Source organism: Cicer arietinum, chromosome 4 (assembly GCF_000331145.2).
Source record: "Cicer arietinum cultivar CDC Frontier isolate Library 1 chromosome 4, Cicar.CDCFrontier_v2.0, whole genome shotgun sequence".
Lineage (NCBI taxonomy): Eukaryota > Viridiplantae > Streptophyta > Magnoliopsida > Fabales > Fabaceae > Cicer > Cicer arietinum.
In genome coordinates this window covers 13,086,524-13,112,192 of record NC_021163.2, presented here as the reverse complement: position 1 = coordinate 13,112,192, position 25,669 = coordinate 13,086,524, and the positions used below count along the sequence as shown (strand labels likewise).

At 33.4% G+C, this 25,669-nt stretch overlaps 3 protein-coding genes and 2 non-coding genes across 5 annotated transcripts; 3 read left to right on the top strand and 2 right to left on the bottom strand.

The window, feature by feature from the left end:
• Window positions 1-4,020: 4,020 nt before the first annotated feature.
• Window positions 4,021-15,085, top strand: LOC101500330 (protein GFS12). Its single transcript, XM_004496610.4, has 16 exons — window positions 4,021-4,445; window positions 4,571-4,662; window positions 5,174-7,288; window positions 7,407-7,734; window positions 7,841-8,056; window positions 8,170-8,242; window positions 8,333-8,538; window positions 8,632-8,694; window positions 9,149-9,357; window positions 10,497-10,608; window positions 10,753-11,271; window positions 11,825-12,135; window positions 12,231-12,474; window positions 12,561-12,634; window positions 13,720-13,858; window positions 14,731-15,085. The coding sequence occupies exons 1-16, from the start codon at window positions 4,317-4,319 to the stop codon at window positions 14,881-14,883; spliced, it is 4,983 nt and encodes a 1,660-aa protein (XP_004496667.1). The 5' UTR covers window positions 4,021-4,316; the 3' UTR covers window positions 14,884-15,085.
• Window positions 15,086-15,253: 168 nt separating this feature from the next.
• On the bottom strand, window positions 15,254-15,327 carry TRNAT-AGU (transfer RNA threonine (anticodon AGU)). Its single transcript has one exon. It is a non-coding gene; the product is annotated as a tRNA-Thr (tRNA).
• A 4,027-nt stretch (window positions 15,328-19,354) lies between these two features.
• On the top strand, window positions 19,355-20,623 carry LOC101499258 (transcription initiation factor TFIID subunit 8-like). The gene has a single exon (XM_004496606.4). It carries the CDS (start codon window positions 19,523-19,525, stop codon window positions 20,621-20,623), a length of 1,101 nt encoding a protein of 366 aa, XP_004496663.1. The 5' UTR covers window positions 19,355-19,522.
• Window positions 20,624-21,171: 548 nt separating this feature from the next.
• On the top strand, window positions 21,172-24,522 carry LOC101499575 (protein GFS12-like). Its single transcript, XM_073367245.1, has 9 exons — window positions 21,172-21,184; window positions 21,304-21,398; window positions 21,757-21,971; window positions 22,090-22,417; window positions 22,524-22,739; window positions 22,853-22,925; window positions 23,016-23,221; window positions 23,315-23,377; window positions 23,832-24,522. The coding sequence occupies exons 1-9, from the start codon at window positions 21,172-21,174 to the stop codon at window positions 24,042-24,044; spliced, it is 1,422 nt and encodes a 473-aa protein (XP_073223346.1). The 3' UTR covers window positions 24,045-24,522.
• Window positions 24,523-24,690: 168 nt separating this feature from the next.
• On the bottom strand, window positions 24,691-24,764 carry TRNAT-AGU (transfer RNA threonine (anticodon AGU)). Its single transcript has one exon. It is a non-coding gene; the product is annotated as a tRNA-Thr (tRNA).
• Window positions 24,765-25,669: the final 905 nt, after the last annotated feature.

The window sequence follows — 25,669 nt, the reverse complement described above, 5'->3', positions numbered from 1 at the left end:
AATAAATAATAAAATATATATATATATATATATATATATATATATATGTGTGTGTGTCGGCCTGTCAGGCCTAATAGACTTTTTTATAAGTCTGAGCCTGACCTATTTAAATCAATAGAGCCTACCTTTTTTATTAAATAGGTCAGGTCAGAACCATAAGTAGACTAGGCCATAGGCCCCTGACGGACAGCCTAATCTATTCTCATCCCTACTTGTGTGTAAATAGATACAACAATTGACACATGTTATATATCCAATTGTGAGGGATCAATTATAACAAAAATTATTAAAGTATGAGAAACAATTGACCTTTCATTATAGTTATGTTTTTTATTCCCAAGTGAAACCTACAAAATCATTTATAAAAGCAAGTAAACAAAAAATTGAAAACTAGGATTTCATATGCATGTGTCCTATTTTATCAACAGTAGTTATTTATTTATTTTTTTTTGTTATAAGAAATTGTAACATTCCGGTTGTGAATGATCCAGATCCAACATAGGTGAATATTTGCGATATAAAAGATGTGTTTGTAGCATAATAGAATCTTAAAATATATGAGCTTCCTATTATTTGTTGAGGAATTTGAAGAATCAGGGGATAAAGAAAAGTTAAAGATATATATGCAAAAGCCTAGTAAGTTTGTTGTCCCATTTGGAACATGAACACATTCCTTTGGTTTCTTTTCATCACCAAGTGCACTAAAACCTTACCAAGTGCTAGAAGGCCTTTGTTAATGTGAATTCCTGATTTACATATTAAATGACTAGTGACTATATAATGTCAAAACATGCCATCACTCGTCACTTCTTGTTCTTTTAGCTCTTTCTAATCCGACGAGATCTACTATGTGCAACTTAGCACAAAGATACTCGTCATTTATAGTATCATTTAAGCAGCTATCATTAGTACTCTCGGACATGAACATTTGCTCTAATGTGATGGTCAAGATGGCATAATAAGCAGCAACAACAAATTGAGGCACAATTTTTCAATCATGTATTGGTGCAACTACAACATGCTCAATCTCATTGTTAGATGCTTGAAATGCTAGCAGACAGTGGACAATATATACTAAAATAATTGGAGAATCAAATATTGTTCATCTTTGTCTAATCATATATTGTTTTAATATATTGCAAATCCAAAGTCATCAAGGAACATTAGTACCATTTAATTATTTTGAATTAAGGACCATCTAAAGTCAAATGTCAAGTTTTGCATCCAAGGTCACCAAAACACAATGCCGTTATCCCAATTTTGAAATTAGGAATTTCAATTCAAATATAAAATTTTAAACCTGATTATTTGTGGCACGTGTCAAACATCTCAATTTATTTATTGAAGTTATGGTCAACTAGACTTACATAACAAATTTCCCATTTAAAATCATTGAGGCACAATAGCACCGTCCCTATTTATCAACTTTAGGATAATTTAAGCTCAACTATTGATTTATAAATCCAAGGTCATCGATGTGTACTACCATTATATCAATTGATTGAGGATCATCTAGGCTAAAATATCAAATTTTGCGTCCAAAGTCATTAAGGCACAATACCATCATCAAAATTTATTGAATTTGAGACATTTTTAGGCTAAAATATCAAATAATGTGTCCAAAGTCATGAAGCCACAACACTACCATCAAAATTTAACGAATTTAGGAACTCTTTAGTCTAAAACATCAAATTTTGCATCCAAAGTCGTCAATAAAAGAATACTACATTATACCATCATCCCAATTGATCGAATTTAAGATCAACTAGGATTACTTAATTTCGCATCGAAGGTCATTTAGACATAATACCACCATCTCACTTTAAATAATTAAAAATCATTAAGACTAAAATGTCAATTTTTGCTTTCAAGATCACCAAGACACAATGTCATTATCCCAATTTACCGAATTTACGATCATATAAGCTCAAATATCAAGCTTTGCATCCATGGTCATCAATGCAACAATCATCTCTATTTATCGAATTTATGATCATCTAAATTAAAATATCAAATTTTACATACAAAGTCATCGGGATACAATTCTATATAGTTGGCACCCAAACACAATACCATCATTTCAAAGTACCAAATTTAAGAACATTATACTCAAATATCAAATTTACATCTAATGTAATCAAGACACAATAGTATCATCCCAATTTATTGAAATGATGATCATCTAGGTTCAGATGTCGAATTTTCATGTAAGGTTATGGAGGTACAATAGTATAATCTCAATTTATCAATTTAGGACTATCTAGTCTCAAAAACCTAATTTTGTATCCAATTTCATCAAGACACAATATCATCATCCCAATTTGTCAAATTTATGAATATTTATGCTCAAATACCAATTTTTGTTTTCAAGGTCATCAAGGTACCTACAATGTCATCGCTCCAATTTATAGACTTAAGGATCATATAAACTCAAATATCAAATTCACATTCATGGTCAACCAAGTAATAATCATCCCAATTTTTCAAATTTAGGTTTATCTAGGCTCAAATATTGAAGTTTGAATGTAAGATGATCAAGACACAATATTATCATCCCAAATTATCAAATATATGATCATCTAGGTTCAAATACCAAATTTCGCATGTACGGTTATCGAAGTAGAATACTATCATCTCAATTTATCGAATTTAAGACTCTCTAGGCTCAGATATCAAATATGACATCCATAATCATCAAGGCACATAACATCATCCCAATTTATCGAATTTTTGATTATTTATGCTAAAATATCAATTTTCACTTTCTAAACCATCATCAAGGTACAATATCACCGTCCAAATTTATAGAATTTATGATCATAAAGGCTCAAATGTCAAGTTTCATATCCATGGTCACTGAGGCAACAACCATCTCAATTTATCAAATTTAAGACCGTATAAGCTCAAATATCAATTTCCCCTCTAAGGTCATCAAAACACATTACCATCATCCAAATTTATCATTATAGATAAAGTTTTCTTTTATGTTTCCGTTAAGGGTCATTATGACATGAATTGCAAGTTGATGAATAAGCTTTCATTTAAGATCAACATACCATCTCAATTTTACGTGAATAAAAAATTCATAATGTAAACCAAAATAAATATTTAATTTTTCCAATCAATATATTAATACTGATATTTAAAAAACACAATAAAATAATAGATTTGATGCAAAATATAACAAATAAATATATTAAAATTTAACATCACAAATTAACATTGATCGATTATATTTGAATTATATTAAATAGCAAAAGTAAAATATTAAAGTAAACTAATAATTATTATTAAGAAAATAATTAAAAACAAATAAATAATATATAAATGTAATATATCATACTAATAAAAAATAAGTATTTAAATTATTTGTACGGTTTGATTCAGTTGGATTTTAAAAAATAATTTAAAATTTAATTTGATGTTCCCAATTCTCACAAACATATATGTAGTAATATTCGATTTTGTCCATACATTTTTTTTTTCAAAAAGATGAAAATATAATATTTTAAATTATGTATGTTTGGTTCAACTTTTAAAAAAAATGAAAGAAAAAGAAAACTTTTCTTAAACTTTCTTTTATTCTCTAAAAAATTTAGAGAGAAAGTAACTTAATACACTTAAAATTTATCTAACATCCCTCTCATCTTCTTCAAATACACTTTTAACTAATATTAAATTTCTCTCATCCACTCCCTTTTCCTGAATCTAACTAATTTAACATCTAGCTAATTGTAGATGTAAAACTAATACTGAGCCCAATTCATTTAAAGCAAATTTAGTTTGATGATATATCAAAAGTTTCTCCTTCTAAATCTATTTTGATGTATTTTTTTTCTTTTATTTTCATCTATTATAAAACAATAAACAAAAATTATTTCGTTTTCTTTTTTGAATCAAACATATACTTTCATCCTATCTATTAAAAATAAAATCTCTCTTCCATCAACCAAACATTTCCTTAAAAATTATAAACACATGTATTATATTAAAAAAATAATCGTTTTCCTTAAAAAAATGACTAATATCATGCAAAATTGCAAATATCAAAGGGTGCAAAACCTCGTTCCCCCAATCCCCAACTAACCTTGATGCTCTCACCAGCAAGACTGATAGGTGCAGTTTATTCACTACTCTAAGAGAAGAGTGTGCGAAATCCTCTGATTAAAATATCATATTTATATCCATATCCATATCAATCAACAAATAATACAAAAAGCTAATAAAGTAGTAATTGTAACCAGTGTGCGGTATTGAAGAAGAAAGAAGCAAAGAATGAGAAAATGGCCGAGTTGACTCAGTAAAGAAGTGATTCAATGAAGGGAGAAAGCGAGTGCTTCGAGTGTCTCCAACTCCGAATCAACTCAGATTTCTCTGATCAACTCGTCTTCAATTATGCCATCTCCAATTCTCCTTTTCCTTTCGGATCATCAGCTATTCTACATGTCTCTCTCTCTCTCTCTCTCTCTCTCTCTCTCTTCTTTTACTCTATTTTTCAATTTTCGGATCAATTTTTTATTATCTCAATCAATTTTTTAATTTGCTTTAAGTTTTTGTTTTTGGAAAATAGATTACTGGTAGATCAGGTGGTGAAGCTTCAAGCGGTCAATTTATACTGCAGTACATGTCTAGTCATGACAAGAATTGTTTTACCAGTTATGTGTAAGTTTCATGTGCTTCATTATCATCCCCCCCCTTTTTTTTCGATTAGTTTTTGTTATGAAATGCCATTTTACTTTAGTTTAAACTTTATGTTTTTGTAATTACTATCTGAGATGTTTTGATTTATTTCTTCTTTTATGTATTCTTGTAATAGTTATAACTTTTTTGTTGATGTTTTAGTTATTGTTGTGAAATTACGGATGTTTGGATTGACTTATTTGTGCTTATCTACTTACATAAGCACTAGTGAGATTGGTTGAAAGAGCTTATGTAAAGAGTTTAAAACATGTCCATAACCTGTTTTTAGCTTATTCCCATAGGCTCTCCAAGATAGATTATGAAAAGTGAAAACAACTTGGCTTATATAAAAACACTTTGACTTTATTTTATCTTTAGTTATAGAAATAACTTATACAAAAGCACTTATACGATAAGCGTTTATGCTTTAAGTACTTAATTTTCATGTTTATCTAAATTACTTGTAAGTAATAAACTCTTGTTCTGTTTGCAGAAATGAATATATTTTGGATAGTAGTGAAAGCACTAGGAGTGATTATCTTGATATTGGTGGTGACCAATATAATGATGTTGTCAATGTTGGAAATAGATTTACCTTATCTGATGAGTCTAAAACTGGAAAAACTCCGCCCAGGAATACGACTTGTAATCACTCTGGAAGGTTTTCTTGCTTGAGGACAATCACTTCACTTGCCCCGATTGCTCGTGTTGGAAAGTCTTCCTATTCTGCACTTCAAGAGGTTGCCACTGATTTCTTGTCCAGGTCAACTGAAGATCATGTGTTAGAATCACTTGATCGCTTCATTGAAGGGAAAGCATCTGGACGGGACAGTATGAATTTCCTTAGTTTAATTGGGTTTCCATCATTTGAAGAAGATTATTTTCCAGGATCTTTGAGGCACCCAAACATAGCTCCTGTACTTGCAATTTTAAAAACATCTGATCACGCTAACACAGTGCTTCCAAAGACTCCATACAACTTGGAAAGTATTCTTCATTTTAACCCTAATGCCTTAAAGTCTGATTGGAATAGAATATTTCTTATATATCAGCTACTCTCAGCTTTACTGTACTTGCATGGTTTAGGGGTTTCCCATGGTAATATATGCCCATCCAATATCATGTTGACTGACTCGTTATGGTCTTGGCTGAGATTATGGAATGAACCTGTATCGGAATTTAATTTACCTTTGCAACAGAGTGAAAGCGATAATTCGAAACCTGCAAAAATTGGTTGTTATAATTGTGGTTGTCATTCTAATGATCTTTACGCTGATCTAAAGCTTTCTCAATTAATAGATTGGCATTCTAGTTTTCATCAGTGGTGGAGAGGAGAACTAAGTAATTTTGAGTATTTACTCATCTTAAACAGATTAGCAGGAAGAAGGTGGGGGGACCATACATTTCATCCAGTAATGCCGTGGGTTGTTGATTTTAGCTTAAAACCCGATGATAATTGTGATGCAGGGTGGCGAGACTTAAGCAAGAGCAAATGGCGCTTGGCAAAAGGTGATGAACAGTTGGATTTCACCTATTCAACCTCTGAAATCCCTCATCACGTATCAGATGAATGTCTGTCTGAATTGGCTGTCTGCAGTTATAAAGCAAGAAGGTTGCCTTTGAGTGTTCTTCGAATGGCTGTTCGTTCAGTTTATGAACCTAATGAATATCCTTCCACAATGCAGAGGCTCTATCAATGGACGCCCGATGAATGCATTCCAGAGTTTTATTGTGATGCCCAAATTTTTAGATCGATACATGATGGTATGACTGATTTGGCTATACCTTCTTGGGCAGAGAGCCCCGAGGATTTCATTAAATTGCATCGTGATGCATTGGAAAGCAATAGGGTGTCATTTCAACTCCATCACTGGATAGATATAATCTTTGGGTACAAAATGTCTGGCCAGGCAGCAGTTGTTGCCAAGAATGTCATGCTTCCTCTATCAGAATCCACAATGCCAAGATCAACAGGACGCCGTCAGCTCTTTATGCGACCACACCCCATTCGTCATGCCACTGCCAGAATAACACGTAATGGGTCCAATAAATATGCCAAAGTTTTGATCCAAACAAATGAGATGCAGCGAGAGACATCTCTTCTATCTGAAACTGCTTATCTACAAGAACTGGAACAAGCATCTGCATTTTCGGAACATGCTAGGCATTTGAATGCTTGTTACCATTACCCATTAAGTCAAATGAAAAGGAAGAACATCTCATCTTTGGGAGATCCAACAGCAGTGACATTGAGTAATAATACAAGCAAAGTATCTTTGATTGACCAAAATTATTGGATGCCGCATAAAATGAATCATATATCTTTTCTTCAACATATGAAAGAGGAAGCTGAAGACTCCTCAGGATATCCAGACTTGCTACTCTGGAGGCAGAAATTGTCTTCTTCTAGAATTGCCTCTGAAGATATTGCAGGGGACATATTTTCTGTCGGTTGTCTCTTGGCAGAACTTCATCTTTGCAGGCCACTCTTTGATTCAATCTCATTGGCAGTATACTTGGAAGATGGAACCTTACCAGGATTTCTGCAGGAACTACCTCCTCATGTTAGAATACTTGTCGAAGCATGCATCCAAAAGGATTGGATGAGGTATCAGTGCACCCACGTGCATCTGAAACTAAATGCATGTGTTTGTCCTTATTAGGTATGCTTTTTATGGGTCTGTTGTTTCTATCATGTTAATGAAATATAAGTTTTTTCTATATAGGCGGCCATCGGCCAAAATTCTTCTGGAATCACCTTATTTTCCGAAAACAATCAAGTCATCCTACTTGTTTCTTGCTCCACTTCAGCTTGTAGCTAAAGATGAATCTCGTCTTCGGTTTGCTGCAAATCTTGCAAAGCAGGGAGCTCTCAGACATATGGGTTCATTTGCTACAGAAAAGTGTGCTACTTATTGCTTACCACTAATAGTGAATGCTGTGAGTGATACTGAAGCTGAATGTGCATACATACTGCTGGAGGAGTTGATGAAATGCTTAACAGCACAAGCAGTGAAAACATTAATATTGCCAACCATACAGAAAATTTTACAGGCTAGTTGCTAACTTCATGTTGTGAACTTTATTTAATCTGCAGATGTCTTTTATTTTATTTTAGTCTTTAAAATTTTTCAGACTTTATATTTAGTTCTTTTTGCAGAACACAGGTTATTTACATTTAAAGGTTTCCCTTTTACAAGATTCATTTGTACGTGAAATATGGAACCGCGTCGGTAAACAAGCATACCTGGAAACTATTCACCCATTGGTCTTATCAAACTTGTATATTTCCCCGGATAAGAGTTCAGCTGCCTCTGCTTCGGTGCTCCTAATCGGTTCTAGTGAGGAGATTGGTGTACCAATTACCATCCATCAGGTAATTTTAGCTTTGCCACAACCTTCAGTAATATGTTCTCCGTTGTCCACATGCACACACTCCCACTTAGGTGCAGTCACTATTGTTTTATTAACCCTATGTTATTGAATCAGACTATCTTGCCTCTTGTTCACTGCTTTGGGAAAGGATTATGTGTAGACGGCATTGATGTGCTGGTCAGAATTGGTATTCTTAGTTAATTGGCTTACGTATTTTTCCATATTTTCATTACTGAGACCTTCAGTTTGAATTCTTTTTCATTTTTTGACTTCCCAGGGGGTATTTTTGGGGAATCCTTTATTGTTAAACAGATGTTACCATTACTGAAAAACGTTATCCGATCCTTCATTGATGTGTCATGCATGAATAAGCCTGATCCTGTCCAGAGTTGGAGTGCTTTAGCACTTATTGATTGTATGATGACTTTAGATGGCCTTGTAGCTTTCTTAACAGAAGAAATCATTGTAAAGGAGCTGCTTGAAGTAAGTTTTATATTCCTTTTTGGCTTCAAAATGCGTTAATTGCCAGTAAATATTGTATAACAATTAACTATTGAATGCTTTGTGAATACACAGGACATAAGTTGCATACACGTTGGGGTTCTTATGCAGAAACATATGGAAATTGCAGTGCTTCAGGTTCCTCAAATTCTTCAATGTTTTTTTTTTGGATCTGTCACCCTTTACTTAGATCCATTGGCTAAATAGCGGCTTAGCTTTACCCTTTACCAAGGAAATTTTGCTTTTCAATCACAAGTCACTAAGGATTTACAGTTTTACATGAATATGTTAGAACTTTTTTATGCCTTGTTTTGATTAGAATAATCAAAATGTTATTATGGTGTTCAATGATTGAAGCTTGTTCCCTGGCTCATGGGTTTTGAATTGCACCTAAAACATATTAACACACTATGACCCTTCTTCCAAATTGTTTGTGTTCTGCAATTCTCCGAAGTTATATTTCAAACAGTTTACTTCAATTGTATCCTGATACTTTGGTGATGTATGAACCATTTATTTGCCATAATTCATCTTGTCCATTAACAAGTTGCTTAAATTGTTAAATAATTCTTAGTTGCCTTCTGTTTGTCAGGTTGCTGCTACTACCCTTTTTGGAATTTGTCAGCGGATGGGAGCAGATTTGACGGCATTGCATATTCTTCCAAAACTTAAAGAACTATTTGATGAGCTTGCTTTCTCCCAGGAAATTTCTAAAGGTTCGACTGCTGTTGGCAGAAACTTGAAGGTTACGAAATTAAAAATTGGAGGAGACTTCCAAATTGAGACTCGTATGGATCTAGTGTGAGTGTCAAAACTTAACTTCAGAGCAGGTTTTATGGTGGGAGAAACCACTCTCCTTGGCTATTTAATGCAAAACTAGAATAACACTAGGTAAAGGAGAGGAGATAATGGTATGTAAGAAAAGGATGAGAAGGAAATCACACAAGGGTAAACAGAAATTAGATTTTTTTGTGTCACACTAGTGGTTGTTATCAAATTTTATAAGTTAATTGCAATAAACCCCTTTTTATAGTGAAAGGCATGTAATCCCATATATAGTATGAAGATTCCCACCACCCACACAATACTAGAGCAGATAGACAAAAGACGATATATGTGGTTAGGCGATCCTAATTGTTAGATTTAGGATGTTCTATTTATCATTGGCATTTTAGTTCTGAATCTTTACCTTTGTGGGATATTATTTTATATTATTTTGTAAAATTTAAGCACTCCTAAGTCTTAATTAAATTCAGAGCATAGTGTCTGAACAAGGCAAAGACTCCATTCTTTGCCTTTGTCTTTATCTTTTGCTGTTAATACTAATGGTTAAACATAATCCATATTCATAACACCAAATGAAAATAGAATTCACTGTGCGTGTATACAATCACTGTTCCTAAAATATCCTTGTGCATATATAAGTCATTATAAGCATCAATTAATTATACTACTCTGGTTTCTCAACCCAGCTTCAGTTTCATCTTGATTTACAAAGGTTAGGCACATTACTACCTGATATTGCATGTTCTATTGTTCCACCTGTCCTTAGAATAAAAGGTTCACTCATAATTTGAGAAGCATGTGAGAATTACTTAATGTATTAGAGCTCAGTCTTGAAAACACACACTGTTGGCATTTGGTGAAGTCACGTAATCTACACATTTACCTGAAACCATGAGAGTTATGTTTTTAATTTTGACATTAGGTTGGGTATTGCTAAAAAGGTCATTTTATCAGGTAGATATGTGACTTAATTTTGTAAAACGTGGGAAAGAGATGTCATCAAAGTGAAATTGATTCTCCACTGTAAATAGTCATGTCAACCTAGGCTCACGTTCAACTTGGCTGTATTTCATACTATGTCTGATTTATTTGCCTTATTTTCTTCCTTTATTTTCTCAGTATGTGTAAAACTTTATGGGTCATAACTCATGCAGGTTGCTTCTCTATACCTCCTTTTCATCTCTTCTTGGGATAGAGAAACTTCGTCAATGTTGTACTACATGGTTGCTTCTTGAACAATTTCTTCTACGCCGTCATAACTGGAAGGTATCCTACGATTACATTTGTTTTATTCTTCCCCCCCCCCCCCCTATAAAAATTAAATAGTTTTTGTTTATGAGACAATTTCTGTCGCATAGCCTCATGTACATGTTTCTTTTTTTTTCTTCTTTTAAACCCGCTGTGGTTCAGTGGGAATATGCAGGAGAATCATCAAGAAATGGGTCAGAAAATAACATTACTAGAAGACCTGCAATTTCCCAGGGATTGACATCTGAATACAATCCAGCAAAGTTGTTGCTTAATGGGGTTGGATGGTCAATTCCACAATCCCAAGGAAGTAGAGGGGCCAAAAATTTGATTCAGAGAAGACCATTAAAAGTTCATCAAAGCCCAGTAGTAATGCAAGAAGGAATGTCATACCAAGTGAACCATGAACCATGGTTTTGGTTCCCTAGTCCAGCCACCATCTGGGATGGGCCTGCATTTCTTGGGCGGGTGGGGGTCCAAAAAGATGATCTTCCATGGAAGATTAGAGCATCTGTAATATACTCTGTACGTGCACATCATGGAGCAGTGAGGTCTCTGGCTGTTGATCAGGATGAATGTACCATTTATACTGCTGGAATTGGCCAAGGATATAAAGGAACTGTTCTGAAGTGGGAACTGAGCCGATCTAACTGTCTGTCCGGATATTATGGCCATGAAGAGGTTTGTTTCTTTACTTATGCTAAAAATGACACTCTTCAACCATACAGAACTACTGCTTGGTCTACATCCATATAGTATTTATATATTTCCACAGTGGAGAACTATTCAGTACTGTCAAGTTTCAACTATGGTATCAGTATGCTAACTACAAAGTGAAGCATGATGGATGATGATTTTTAACAGAAGGGCCTGTGGTATAATTGAGTGTATTAGGAACTAGTGCAACAAAATACAACTATTAGTGTAGCCAATCGGCACTATTACCCTTGAGTTGAGCTGCGGTTACAGGTTTTTTCAGCTATGGTATTGATATGCTAACACAAAGTGAAGTATGATGGATGATGATTTTAAACTAAAGGAGCTATGGTATAATTGGATGTATTAACTAGTGCAACAAAATACAACTATTAGTATAACCAATCGTAACAATTACCCTTGACTTGACTTGAGCTGTGCTTATAGGATTTTACTGATTCAAATGGCTTTTCAATTTGCATTTTTCTGCCGCAACATTTCCTATGAATATGAACTTATTACTCATCTCAAATTTTAGGTTGTGAACGATATTTGCATTTTATCGTCCAGAGGAAGAGTGGCTTCTTGTGATGGAACAATTCATATTTGGAATAGTCAAACAGGAAAGCAAATGTCAGTATTTGCCGAGTCCGAAACAGAGTCTGGCCATCCTACGAGTCATCCAGCATCTGTGCCAAAAATTAACAGTGACCAGGCAAATGTCCTTAATTTGAATACTCTGTCAAATGGAATGTTGTCTAGTGCTTTTGATTCAAGCCTTTATACTTGCATGCATCTGTTAGACTCTTCTGAAACTCTTGTAGTTGGCACTGGAAATGGTTCTCTCAGGTGAATTAATTCTGTTTCAATTGCCATTTCAATCACGTATACGCTAGAAAATATGCCAATGCTCTTCAACTTAAAAGTTTTTCTGTATTGTTCAGGTTCATTGATGTTGCTCGGGGTCAAAAGCTTCATATATGGAGGGGGGAATCTAATGAACCTAGTTTTCATTCACTTATTTCTGCCATTTGTTCCTCTGGTTCTAACAAGAATCAAGCTGGTGGAATTTCCACCTCACCTTCTTTAATTGCAACTGGACTAAGTTCTGGTCACTGTAAATTATTTGATGCAAAAAGTGGAAATGTCATTTCTTCTTGGCGTGCCCATGATGGATATGTGACAAAGGTATGTCACTTATGTTCAAATGTCAAAATATTAGGGACTACACACTTTGATTCTACTCACAGCTTCGTCAACGTCTTTGTTTACAGTTGGCATCACCTGAAGAACATCTGCTCATTTCAAGCTCACTGGACAGAACTTTACGAGTGTGGGACTTGAGAATGTAAGTGATGTAACCCCTCATGAATCTTCAAATCCTTAAAAAAATTGCACAATTTAAAGCTGTCTCAAGTTTCTTCTATTAGAGATCAAATTTGTCTTTCTTTGACACATGAAAATTCTTAGAACTTAGAAGGTAAAGCAAATGGTTGGCTGAAATTTTAAGGATGATCATGTCATGCAACCCTACCATATATTTGTTACTCGATTAGGTAGTTAGTTGGAAATAATTAGGTTATGTTTATCAATAAGGAAGTAAAGGGAATCTATCTTGTCATTTGAGAGTGTTGGGGCCTTTGGGCATAGGGAGATTCAGATCTTCAAAGTTCTGCATTCTATTATGTAATCAGGGGAATTCTTCCAATTTGAATATTATAAAATATCTAATATTATCTTTTATATTACTTAGATATTATTATGATTTTCTTGATTTTGCTATTTAGGATTAGGAGTCTTGTATCCCTACATAAAGGGGTCATTGTTTAGTCTTTTGTATCAAGTTATTATCAATAATATTCAAGTTCTTATTATTTCTCTCCTCTTTTTATCTAAATAAATATTATAACTTCAACATGATATTTAGAGCATAGTTTGATCTTCCGTGACCTGTCATATCACTTATCAGTTGCTTCGGTTCCCGAAAGTTTTGGAATGCAGCTACAATTGTATTTAATACTTATATCTATAATTGAAAAAAAATAAACAGGGGGGCCAAGTGCATCTGTCATTATACCTGTTCCTATCTTATCACCCTTTATGGGCATATACACCTACTGGTGGTTTATAAACTCCACAGTAAGAATGTTTTTACAAGATAGAGATGCATATAACTGCACTCTAGAACATTCTTTAATTTCTTAGTAATCAAAATGATTATAAAAACTAACTTGTTTGACCCATACTCTTGTATGGTTATCATACATTTGATTCTTCTGCAGTCTGCTTGATATATATTGCATTTTTATTCGAAAAATATTCCTAAAGAAGAACCTAAATGAAGATGACAAGTACCTTAACTAAAATGACAAACTTTCTCTCATATTTCTGGATAGATATATCCTGTAGCTCATCTCTTTATTTCTCATGCAGGAATTTACCATCACAGCCCATTATTTTCAGAGGCCATTCCGATGGCATATCTAGTTTCTCCATTTGGGGCCAAGATGTTATTTCAATTTCCCGGAATAGGATTGGGCTTCTTTCCTTGTCTAAATCTGTCAATGAAACGGTATGCTTGCCTTTCTTTGAGGCTCACCCTTGCGTGATGAGGATAGGAATTAGCGAGGGTTTGTTTTGTTGATTATGCATAGCACCTAATTTTAGACATCAAAATAACTCTGTTCATTCTTGCTTTAGTTTTTTATACCATTGTCACTTGAATGCGATTTTCTTTTCCCTTTGCTTGTTCAAATGGATCCTGCTCTCCAGTAATATATGATGAATGTACTAAAAACATTTGTAGATAACTCACCTTCCTGCCATTCACCTCTGAAAGGGAGTGCAATGCATGTGCTTGATAAAGAAACAATTTCAGTCCTCTCTTAATACACCCTCTCCAGTACCCGAATTTGAATCTTGGCTAAAATTTTCCCAGCCGAACTCCGGTTTGCCAAAACCCCTTTCCCTTGAGAACTAGAGAATTAAGACAAAAAATTATCATCTCCATTGAAATCATGACACGTGGCATTTTATGTTGTTTGCTTTTTTAAAAGAAAATGTTAACAAGTGCCCTAAAGGCACCTATGTTAATGAACTAAATGTAGAAATAGCGTCTTGGAACTTGTGAATTCTATTTCTCAAAAGTTTAAAATTTGATTTTTTTTCGACACAATTTCTATTTTTTTATTCTTTAACATGTATCCTAGCAAGACCCTATTTTAAATTTTTGAGAGAGCCGTGGAAGTAGTCAAGTTTTTTGTGGGAGAGCATATACTAAGGGAGTGCTGAAAATTTTCTTGTTCGATATAAGCTATAAAGCTTTCAGTTGCATGGGTTATACAACCTTGTAGGCCTGTCTGTATTCCTTTGCGCTTGTCATCGTTTAATGATGATATTGATTTTTCAAAATTTTCGTCATGGTTATGTGGTTTCATGATACAGGATGGGCAGCATCACATTATCCCCCAGAAGCTCTATGTTTCTTCTGATAACGGAATGAGAAGCTTGTCGGCATTATCAAGTATCAGTATACTTCCTTTCTCTCGATTGTTTCTTATTGGAACAGAAGATGGTTATTTGAGGATCTGTAGTTAAATATGCTTCCTTGTTCTGCTTAATGTTGCATCTGCAGATGGGAATTCATTTGTAATTATGATGGATTATTATGAATCATTCGTGCAACACAATCGTCGTATCCTCTCCTTTGTGTTAAACTCAAGTCTTCATTCTTGAACTACAGGAATTCATGTTATATTCTTTTTCATTGTTATAGGAATAAATTCATAATTCGTTTAAATGTTATGATTCATATTAAATTAAATCAAGTCAAGCTATACTAATTTCTCTTTAGTTTTCAATCAAATAAAGTTTCAAAAGTAACAAGACTTTGTGTAATTATTAAAATTCTGTATAATTATTAAAAAAAAAATATTTTTTTATTTAAATATAACAATATTTATTATTTTGCTTTCATTGAGAGTTGAACTCAAGACCTCCCGCTTACTAAACGGGTGCTCTAACCAACTGAGCTATGAAAGCTTTTTATTATTTTCATAGTATTATATAAATTATAAGACTAATAATTAAAAAAAGAATATATAAATGAGTATAGTAAAAATAATTAATATTTTATTGTTTAGTCAAAATAATGTAAGGATGGATCTCTCTTCCATATTGAAAAATAAATTTTCATTGAGACAATTGCATAAACAATTCTCTTTTTATTCTATGATAATTTTTCATCTTCCAACTTCTTTTTACAAAGAAGGTAGAAAGTGCTTAATACTTTCTAGTGAGGATCTAAGAAAAATGGTGGACATTATATAAATTCGTTTAGATGTGATAAAATGACAATTACTAAAAAGAAAAGGGACTTAAAGTTTGGTAACCTTCAAAGCTATAACCTTGCCCTTCAAGGTAAACAAGATGCACGCTCATAAAAAAAAATTCACTCTCTTGGGCCTCAAAACAAAATATTTTCCTAGATTAGTTTCTTTTGGATGTCAACCGTTGCCATAATCTAAGTTTCACATGATAGAGTATTTGGAGCATTGTCCCCATTTTATCAATTAACTATAGATGCCATATTGGTACTAGTGATAACATCAATATCTGAACTGGTCCATAGATTTGTGGATGCCCTAATATGAGACCTACAACTCATGCTCCTCATCTTATAGACCTCAAAGTTTCTTATCTCTTTGATCCAATAATTAACACATGAAAACATGATTAGATCACTGCCATGTTTAATATTGAAGACATTGCTAATATCTTTTGCATCCCTCTCCAGACTAAGTGCATGTTTGATATCTCTTTGATCGATTGTGACTTATGAGCATGGCCTCCCAGTTTCGTCAATTTGGTGAAGGTGAAGCCACAACCATTGTCCTTGTACTTCAGTTTGTTCATGCACACACACTGTTTCAACATTATTTTTATTGCTTGAATATGAGAGTCAGGTTGTTGTAATTCTCAGCTTTCAAAATGAGTTGGGATATTGTCTTATCCAATGTACGATTCTTCTTAATTCACATGCTAATTATCATCTAGCTTTTGTTTTGTTAGGAGCGCAAACAAAAACGATCACTTGTTGCTTAGTTCGAGGTACCATATTAGAGCCTATCCCTTCCTACTATTATCCTTTCCTAATTGTACTGCTTCCATCGTTTTTTATGAAATAAGTTATTTTAACTTCAAAATAATGTAAACAACATTGTTTTGCTAAAGAGAGTGGTAATATTTTAACTTAACGTACTGTATTAGTTAAGAATCAACAAATACAAATTGTTAACTGCAAAACACGTTTTTCAGTGCATTGATCATTCAAGAGGTACATATTTCAGTAAAAACTATTTTTGCAATTCCTAAGATTTCCAAAATAGTATTATTATTTTTTTATATCTAGCTTTTGTTTTTAGTTAATTTCAATTAAATTATGTATCAACTAATAAAAAAACTAATCAAATTTTTTAAAAGTATTTGTAATTCTTTTCTTCTATATTTTTTAAAAAGTTTTTTTTTTCCTTCAAAACAATATTCATTCATTCATATTAAAAGAATACATCGATGAAAAAATAATACAAATACAAATTCTCTAAAAACAAAAAGAATAAATGTATAAATAAATTCACAACAATCAGGTTAATAATATAATACAGAAAAGTGTCTATAAATTTGATAAAATTAAAGTGATTAAAATATCTATTACTCTGAATTTAAAACATTAACGACGTTGAAGTCAATAATTGAATGTGTGTGATCTGGATCAAAGTTAATATATCAAAATGAACAAAAATATATACTACAATGAGACGGAAAAATCAAATAATTTCGCACTTAATTAACGAGGTAAAAAAAAAACACAAATAAATTAAATTATTATAAAAATTATTTATTTAAGTAGAAGGATAAGTGAAAATGATATAAATGAGTTATTTCATTCGAAAAAATATATCAAATCATCTCTTAGATGACCAAAAGAAGATTAAAGAGATTATTTTACGGAAGTGTTGGTGCACGTGATATTTGACAGATTTTTTTATTTAATTTTTATAATAGGATATTTGACAAGGTAAAATATTAACTATAGGAACCAATTACAATAATTTAGTGTTTAATGTTGAGAAGTGGGAACCGTCCCTTGCAAAGAAATTACTATTTTAATAGGAGAGTACCTAGATTTATCATTCTATATTTATTTTTATGAAAAGCACATCATCTTGACAATTTTTAATTAAAGAATCATTTACAAGAATTTGAGTTTAAATTTTAGTTGAAATAATTATTGATAATATTTTACTTATTTGTCGGTCGAACTTTGTTAGGTAATTCGCTCATTTAAGGTCTATTTGGTTCAACGGAAAAAGAAAAGAGGGATTTTAACATAGGGGATGAGAAATATTTTAAATAATTGTGTTTGATTCAAGAGGAGAAAAGATATTTTAAGTGGTTTTTAAGCTGATTTAGTCACTTCCCACCTTCCCTCGATTTCCTCCAAAAAGGAGGTGGAGAAAAATGAGCTTCAAGGTATGTTGGGTTCAAAATAGGAGAGAATAGATAGGAAGTATATACATGTTTTGTTCAAGAGAGAGAGGAGAAGAGATTTTGTCTCTCCTCCTTTTCGCTTGAAACTCGTTCAACCAAATACACTATTCAGATAGATTCTAATGTCCTTTACTCTCTTCTTCTCTAATTGAAAGTTCCGAAATTTTACTTTTCTAAACTTTTGTTAAGACAAAATCTTTGAAAATATTTTATAAATATAGTAAATTATATTTTAAAAATTATAAATTAATTTAAACTTTTAAAAATAAACTCATTTTGTATTTCAAAAAATATATAATCAACCAAAGTTTTAAAATTTTGAAAATTTTATAATAACTTTTGTTAAAGTTTTAGAATGTGTAGTGGAGAGAAAAAAAAAAATTCAACTTTTTATTTATAATAAAAAGATAAAATAGTCTCGTGGTGGTGAGAGGTATATGTAAGGCGGTGGCAAGTAGAATTATTAATTTTTATTTTAAGTTTCCATTGCAAGACTTACAAAGAACTGATCCAAGATGTACCCAAATTGTTTTACAGCCCTAAATCCAAAATGGAAATTACCCGTGCCCATCAAATTTGTTCATTCATCCTCTGGTACACTATCTGAAGCTAAAATTTTAGAGTCTATTTTATACTATCAGAAACTATAATCCAATAAAAATAAACAAGTATGAGATTGGATGGACATCCACCATCCAAAATTAACACCAGCCTTACGTTGGAGTTAATACAATAACGAATTCAATACAATCAAACAAATAATTATATATTGATAAAATTAATGTTTTGTCTCATTGATTCCTTGGAAGCTTTATCATGGCACTATGCCCTTTAAATTTATATAATTTCTTGAGCTACATTATTTGATATATTTTAAACAAGTGCTGTTTAATGTTCTTTCAAGTAAATTTAGAAAAGTAATGAATGAATTAGTGTATCAATTTTACAACTTATCAATGTTGATTATTGACAATTAATAATAACAATCACAAATATATACTAATATAATAAGTTAAAAGTGATATACATAATATTTATTTAAACGTGAGATTTGAATAAGTTAATTAATGTTACATTGAAAAAATAAAATGATTATTATTTTATAAAGTAAGGATAAATTTTAACTTGATTTTACTTTTTATTGGTCGTAGAGATTGAATTTCCAACATTCTACATAATACTTATTCAATATTTCAATTCTTCCCACCAAACTACTCATTTATAGACCGAATTGGAGCTCATAATTGCACCCATACTTAATAAGCAAGTACCCATAACCCCCACTACCACAATGAAGAGTTATATTAAATGTTGGACTGCAAAATTTAAATCCAATTCCAGTATACTAATTTTTAACACATATTATTTTTTATACACATTTCATTCGTAGGTTTAATCCATTCTTCAAATTAAATTACATAATTATACAGATTTGTCATATTGTTTTTTAAAATATATTCACAGATAGGATATATCAAATTAGATTATCATGATTGAACGTTGTTCAAGTAAGGTTAACTCTTTATTTTGCAAATATCTGGTTTTCTAAATAGTTTTGGACATGGATACAGTTTGGATCTGTTATCCGGTTATTTTGTGCACCCTCACCACAAGGTATCAAATAGTACACCCCTCCCACTCTCTCTAACCCTTCACCCAATTTTGTTTTCAATTTTTCTTATTTTCAATGGCAACGCGCGAAGAAGCCAAAATCAATGGCGCGCGTACGGAAACCCTAATTACAATTTCAAACAACACGACCGCCGGAATCAGAGGTTCCCCCGACGACTTCGGACGAGCCACGGCTAAGCTCGCAGTGGCGCAGCTCTGCGAAGCCACAGGATTTCACAGCGTCAAAGACTCGGCTCTCGAATCCTTCGCCGACATCGTAATCCGTTACCTCATCGATTTCGGTAAAACGGCAGAGTTTCACGCTAACCTTGCCGGCAGATCACAATGCAACGTATTCGATATAAATCGAGCATGGGAAGACTTAGAAGCACCTCGAGGGTTTTCAAACGGAATGAGAGAAATTATGAATTACGCTGAATCTATGCCTGAAACTCCGCTTGCTCAACCGATTCCAAATTTTCCGGTGATTCGTGAACGGAGAAACATTCCGAGTTTTGTACAAATGGGTGAAACTCCACCGTCGAAACATATACCACCGTGGTTACCGGCATTACCTGATCCTCACACTTATATTCATACACCTGTGTGGGATGAAAGAGTTTCTGATCCACGTGAAGATAAAATTGAACAAGCTAGACAGCGTAGAAAGGCTGAGAGATCATTGTTGAGTTTACAGAAACGGTTATTGTTGTGTAACAATAACCGTAACCCTAACCGTAACGGTTCCACAGAAACAACAACAACAATACCAAGTAATTCAGCTATTGGTGATGTAAATGAAGATGCAGATGTGAATATGAATGTTTCTCCGGTTGTTTTGCCAGCAAAGCTTTCGGTTATTGATGGAGATCGTGTTTCGGTGTTGGAGGCGTTTGCACCTGCAATTGAGATGCTAGGGAATGGTGGTCTGTGTGATGAAGGATTTGAAGGGGAAAAGATGGTTCTTCCTGCTGTTACAGAAAGGCCTACTGTGCATTTCAAGTTCAGAACTGGGAAGAAGTTTATTAGGGAATCTTTGGATGATAGAAATCGGAAGAAGGCTTTGCACGCGATATCGTTGGTTGGTAGAGAAGATGAGAGAGATGATAAGAAAAGGAGGGCTGAGTATATTCTCAGACAGTCTATGGAAAATCCACAAGAACTGACTCTGTTGTAGATTTTGTTATTTTGTTACGTTGAAGTTTGCATTATTTGTCGGTTCTGAGTCTGAAGTTAAGGGCTTGCCGATTTTCTGGTGAGGATTTTGTGACTTACCTGTAGAATTAAGAATTCACCCTTGCCGAGTTTTAGAGCTGTTGAATTTGTTTCCTTTTATTGCTGGTATAGCTTTAGTTTGCGTAAATATTTTTGAACATAAAGTTATTTGATTATTGTAATATTCGAGAACTAAGTCTCGATAGCATCTATATCAGGCAAAATTGGATATACTTCCTTGATGATGGAAATGTAACCTAGTGATTTCTGTGAGATTTTATACCCGATACAGGCTGCTTTTTCCGTTTATATTATTGCCCTTTTATGCAATGTTTTAAATTGCGGTCTACAATATTGTTGTCAATCTGCTGACATTGCAGATTATGTGCTGGATGCTATTGGACGCAACGCCTATTATATCTGGCATGTTTTGGACATGAGCCACAACCCCATATTTATACGGCAGGTTTTTGCCTGGCAGCCATAATTCACCGGACGCCAATGATAACAATGGTCTGCAACTGTAATTGCGGCTGCATCAGCCACATTTGTATGCAATTTCAAGGATTATGACATAATTGCACCTGCAATTGTGACAACAATTTAAAACCTTGCTTCTGTGCTTGGTATACTTTGATCAAGTTATGTTGCTTGTGAAGTCTGTCTGGGGCTTTTCATGGAAGAGAGGGCTGGAATACTACACTAGTGGAAATAGAAAAGATTTGGAAGTTAAGATGGTTTTGAAGGGAAGGTCAAAATGACTGAGGAGAATTGATTTTAGCAAATTAATTGCAGAAAATGTTGTTTTATGTTTGAGGCATTAGATTTATTGTTTTGATGTGCTATGATACTAGTGAGCTTAGAGTACAAAATTGATCGAGGGGTCCAGAAGAATTACTAGGATGAAATACCCATCCCATCAATTTTAAGTCCCCAATGATTCTACTCTAATCAACGATTACTAGGTCGAAATCACCGATCCATTGATTTTATGAACTCCCTCCGGGATTCTACTCTGACCCACCAGATTGCAATCCTAGGTCTACATGAGCTGAAGACTCCTCAGGATATCCAGACTTGCTACTCTGGAGGCAGAAATTGTCTTCTTCTATAATTGCCTCTAAAGATATTGCAGGGGACATATTTTCTGTCGGTTGTCTCTTGGCAGAACTTCATCTTTGCAGGCCACTCTTTGATTCAATCTCATTGGCAGTATACTTGGAAGATGGAACCTTACCAGGATTTCTGCAGGAACTACCTCCTCATGTTAGAATACTTGTCGAAGCATGCATCCAAAAGGATTGGATGAGGTATCAGTGCACGCACGTGCATCTGAAACTAAATGCATGTGTTTGTCCTTATTAGGTATGCTTTTTATGGGTCTGTTGTTTCTATCATGTTAATGAAATATAAGTTTTTTCTATATAGGCGGCCATCGGCCAAAATTCTTCTGGAATCACCTTATTTTCCGAAAACAATCAAGTCATCCTACTTGTTTCTTGCTCCACTTCAGCTTGTAGCTAAAGATGAATCTCGTCTTCGGTTTGCTGCAAATCTTGCAAAGCAGGGAGCTCTCAGGCATATGGGTTCATTTGCTACAGAAAAGTGTGCTACTTATTGCTTACCACTAATAGTGAATGCTGTGAGTGATACTGAAGCTGAATGTGCATACATACTGCTGGAGGAGTTGATGAAATGCTTAACAGCACAAGCAGTGAAAACATTAATATTGCCAACCATACAGAAACTTTTACAGGCTAGTTGCTAACTTCATTTTGTGAACTTTATTTAATCTACAGATGTCTTTTATTTTATTTTAGTCTTTAAAATTTTTCAGACTTTATATTTAGTTCTTTTTGCAGAACACAGGTTATTTACATTTAAAGGTTTCCCTTTTACAAGATTCATTTGTACGTGAAATATGGAACCGCGTCGGTAAACAAGCATACCTGGAAACTATTCACCCATTGGTCTTATCAAACTTGTATATTTCTCCGGATAAGAGTTCAGCTGCCTCTGCTTCGGTGCTCCTATTCGGTTCTAGTGAGGAGATTGGTGTACCAATTACCATCCATCAGGTAATTTTAGCTTTGCCACAACCTTCAGTAATATGTTCTCCGTTGTCCACATGCACACACTCCCACTTAGGTGCGGTCACTATTGTTTTATTAACCCTATGTTATTGAATCAGACTATCTTGCCTCTTGTTCACTGCTTTGGGAAAGGATTATGTGTAGACGGCATTGATGTGCTGGTCAGAATTGGTATTCTTAGTTAATTGGCTTTCGTATTTTTCCATATTTTCATTACTGAGACCTTCAGTTTGAATTCTTTTTCATTTTTTGACTTCCCAGGGGGTATTATTGAGGAATCCTTTATTGTTAAACAGATGTTACCATTACTGAAAAATGTTATCCGATCCTTCATTGATGTGTCATGCATGAATAAGCCTGATCCTGTCCAGAGTTGGAGTGCTTTAGCACTTATTGATTGTATGATGACTTTAGATGGCCTTGTAGCTTTCTTAACAGAAGAAATCATTGTAAAGGAGCTGCTTGAAGTAAGTTTTATATTCCTTTTTGGCTTCAAAATGCTTTAATTGCCAGTAAATATTGTATAACAATTAACTATTGAATGCTTTGTGAATACACAGGACATAAGTTACATACACGTTGGGGTTCTTATGCAGAAACATATGGAAATTGCAGTGCTTCAGGTTCCTCAAATTCTTCAATGTTTTTTTTTTGGATCTGTCACCCTTTACTTAGATCCATTGGCTAAATAGCGGCTTAGCTTTACCCTTTACCAAGGAAATTTTGCTTTTCAATCACAAGTCACTAAGGATTTACAGTTTTACATGAATATGTTAGAACTTTTGTATGCCTTGTTTTGATTAGAATAATCAAAATGTTATTATGGTGTTCAATGATTGAAGCTTGTTCCCTGGCTCATGGGTTTTGAATTGCACCTAAAACATATTAACACACTATGACCCTTCTTCCAAATTGTTTGTGTTCTGCAATTCTCCGAAGTTATATTTCAAACAGTTTACTTCAATTGTATCCTGATACTTTGGTGATGTATGAACCATTTATTTGCCATAATTCATCTTGTCCATTAACAAGTTGCTTAAATTGTTAAATAATTCTTAGTTGCCTTCTGTTTGTCAGGTTGCTGCTACTACCCTTTTTGGAATTAGTCAGCGGATGGGAGCAGATTTGACGGCATTGCATATTCTTCCAAAACTTAAAGAACTATTTGATGAGCTTGCTTTCTCCCAGGAAATTTCTAAAGGTTCGACTGCTGTTGGCAGAAACTTGAAGGTCACGAAATTAAAAATTGGAGGAGACTTCCAAATTGAGACTCGTATGGATCTAGTGTGAGTGTCAAAACTTAACTTCAGAGCAGGTTTTATGGTGGGAGAAACCACTCTCCTTGGCTATTTAATGCAAAACTAGAATAACACTAGGTAAAGGAGAGGAGAAAATGGTATGTAAGAAAAGGATGAGAAGGAAATCACACAAGGGTAAACAGAAATTAGATTTTTTTGTGTCACACTAGTGGTTGTTATCAAATTTTATAAGTTAATTGCAATAAACCCCTTTTTATAGTGAAAGGCATGTAATCCCATATATAGTATGAAGATTCCCACCACCCACACAATACTAGAGCAGATAGACAAAAGACGATATATGTGGTTAGGCGATCCTAATTGTTAGACGATATATTATGAATCATTCGTGCAACACAATCGTCGTATCCTCTCCTTTGTGTTAAACTCAAGTCTTCATTCTTGAACTACAGGAATTCATGTTATATTCTTTTTCATTGTTATAGGAATAAATTCATAATTCGTTTAAATGTTATGATTCATATTAAATTAAATCAAGTCAAGCTATACTAATTTCTCTTTAGTTTTCAATCAAATAAAGTTTCAAAAGTAACAAGACTTTGTGTAATTATTAAAATTCTGTATAATTATTAAAAAAAAATTATTTTTTTATTTAAATATAAAAATATTTATTATTTTGCTTTCATTGAGAGTTGAACTCAAGACCTCCCGCTTACTAAACGGGTGCTCTAACCAACTGAGCTATGAAAGCTTTTTATTATTTTTATAGTATTATATAAATTATAAGAATAATAATTAAAAAAAGAATATATAAATGAGTATAGTAAAAATAATTAATATTTTATTGTTTAGTCAAAATAATGTAAGGATGGATCTCTCTTCCATATTGAAAAATAAATTTTCATTGAGACAATTGCATAAACAATTCTCTTTTTATTCTATGATAATTTTTCATCTTTCAATTTCTTTTTACAAAGAAGGTAGAAAATGCTTAATACTTTCTAGTGAGGATCTAAGAAAAATGGTGGACATTATATAAATTCCCTTAGATGTGATAAAATGACAATTACTAAGAAGAAAAGGGACTTAAAGTTTGGTAACCTTCAAAGCTATAACCTTGCCCTTCAAGGTAAACAAGATGAATGCTCATAAAAAAAAATTCACTCTCTTGAGCCTCAAAACAAAATATTTTCCTAGATTAGTTTCTTTTGGATGTCAACCGTTGCCATAATCTAAGTTTCACATGATAGAGTATTTGGAGCATTGTTCCCATTTTATCAATTAAGTATAGATGCCATATTGGTACTAGTGATAGCATCAATATCTGAACTGGTCCATAGATTTGTGGATGCCCTAATATGAGACCTACAACTCATGCTCCTCATCTTATAGACCTCAAAGTTTCTTATCTCTTTGATCCAATAATTAACACATGAAAACATGATTAGATCGTTGCCATGTTTAATATTGAAGACATTGCTAATATCTTTTGCATCCCTCTCCAGACTAAGTGCATGTTTGATATCTCTTTGATCGGTTGTGACTTGTGAGCATGGCCTCCCAGTTTCGTCAATTTGGTGAAGGTGAAGCCACAACCATTGTCCTTGTACTTCAGTTTGTTCATGCACACACACTGTTTCAACATTATTTTTATTG

Excerpts from the sequence above, each read along its gene's own strand:
- LOC101500330 (XM_004496610.4), top strand. The coding sequence starts at position 4,317 with ATGAAGGGAGAAAGCGAGTGCTTCGAGTGTCTCCAACTCCGAATCAAC. Across the intron at positions 11,272-11,824 it reads GATATTATGGCCATGAAGAG|GTTGTGAACGATATTTGCAT; the intron begins GTTTGTTTCTTT and ends CTCAAATTTTAG. Across the intron at positions 13,859-14,730 it reads CTAAATCTGTCAATGAAACG|GATGGGCAGCATCACATTAT; the intron begins GTATGCTTGCCT and ends TTCATGATACAG.
- LOC101499258 (XM_004496606.4), top strand. The coding sequence starts at position 19,523 with ATGGCAACGCGCGAAGAAGCCAAAATCAATGGCGCGCGTACGGAAACC.
- LOC101499575 (XM_073367245.1), top strand. Across the intron at positions 21,399-21,756 it reads AAGATTTGGAAGTTAAGATG|AAATTGTCTTCTTCTATAAT; the intron begins GTTTTGAAGGGA and ends CTCTGGAGGCAG. Across the intron at positions 22,418-22,523 it reads CCATACAGAAACTTTTACAG|AACACAGGTTATTTACATTT; the intron begins GCTAGTTGCTAA and ends TTCTTTTTGCAG.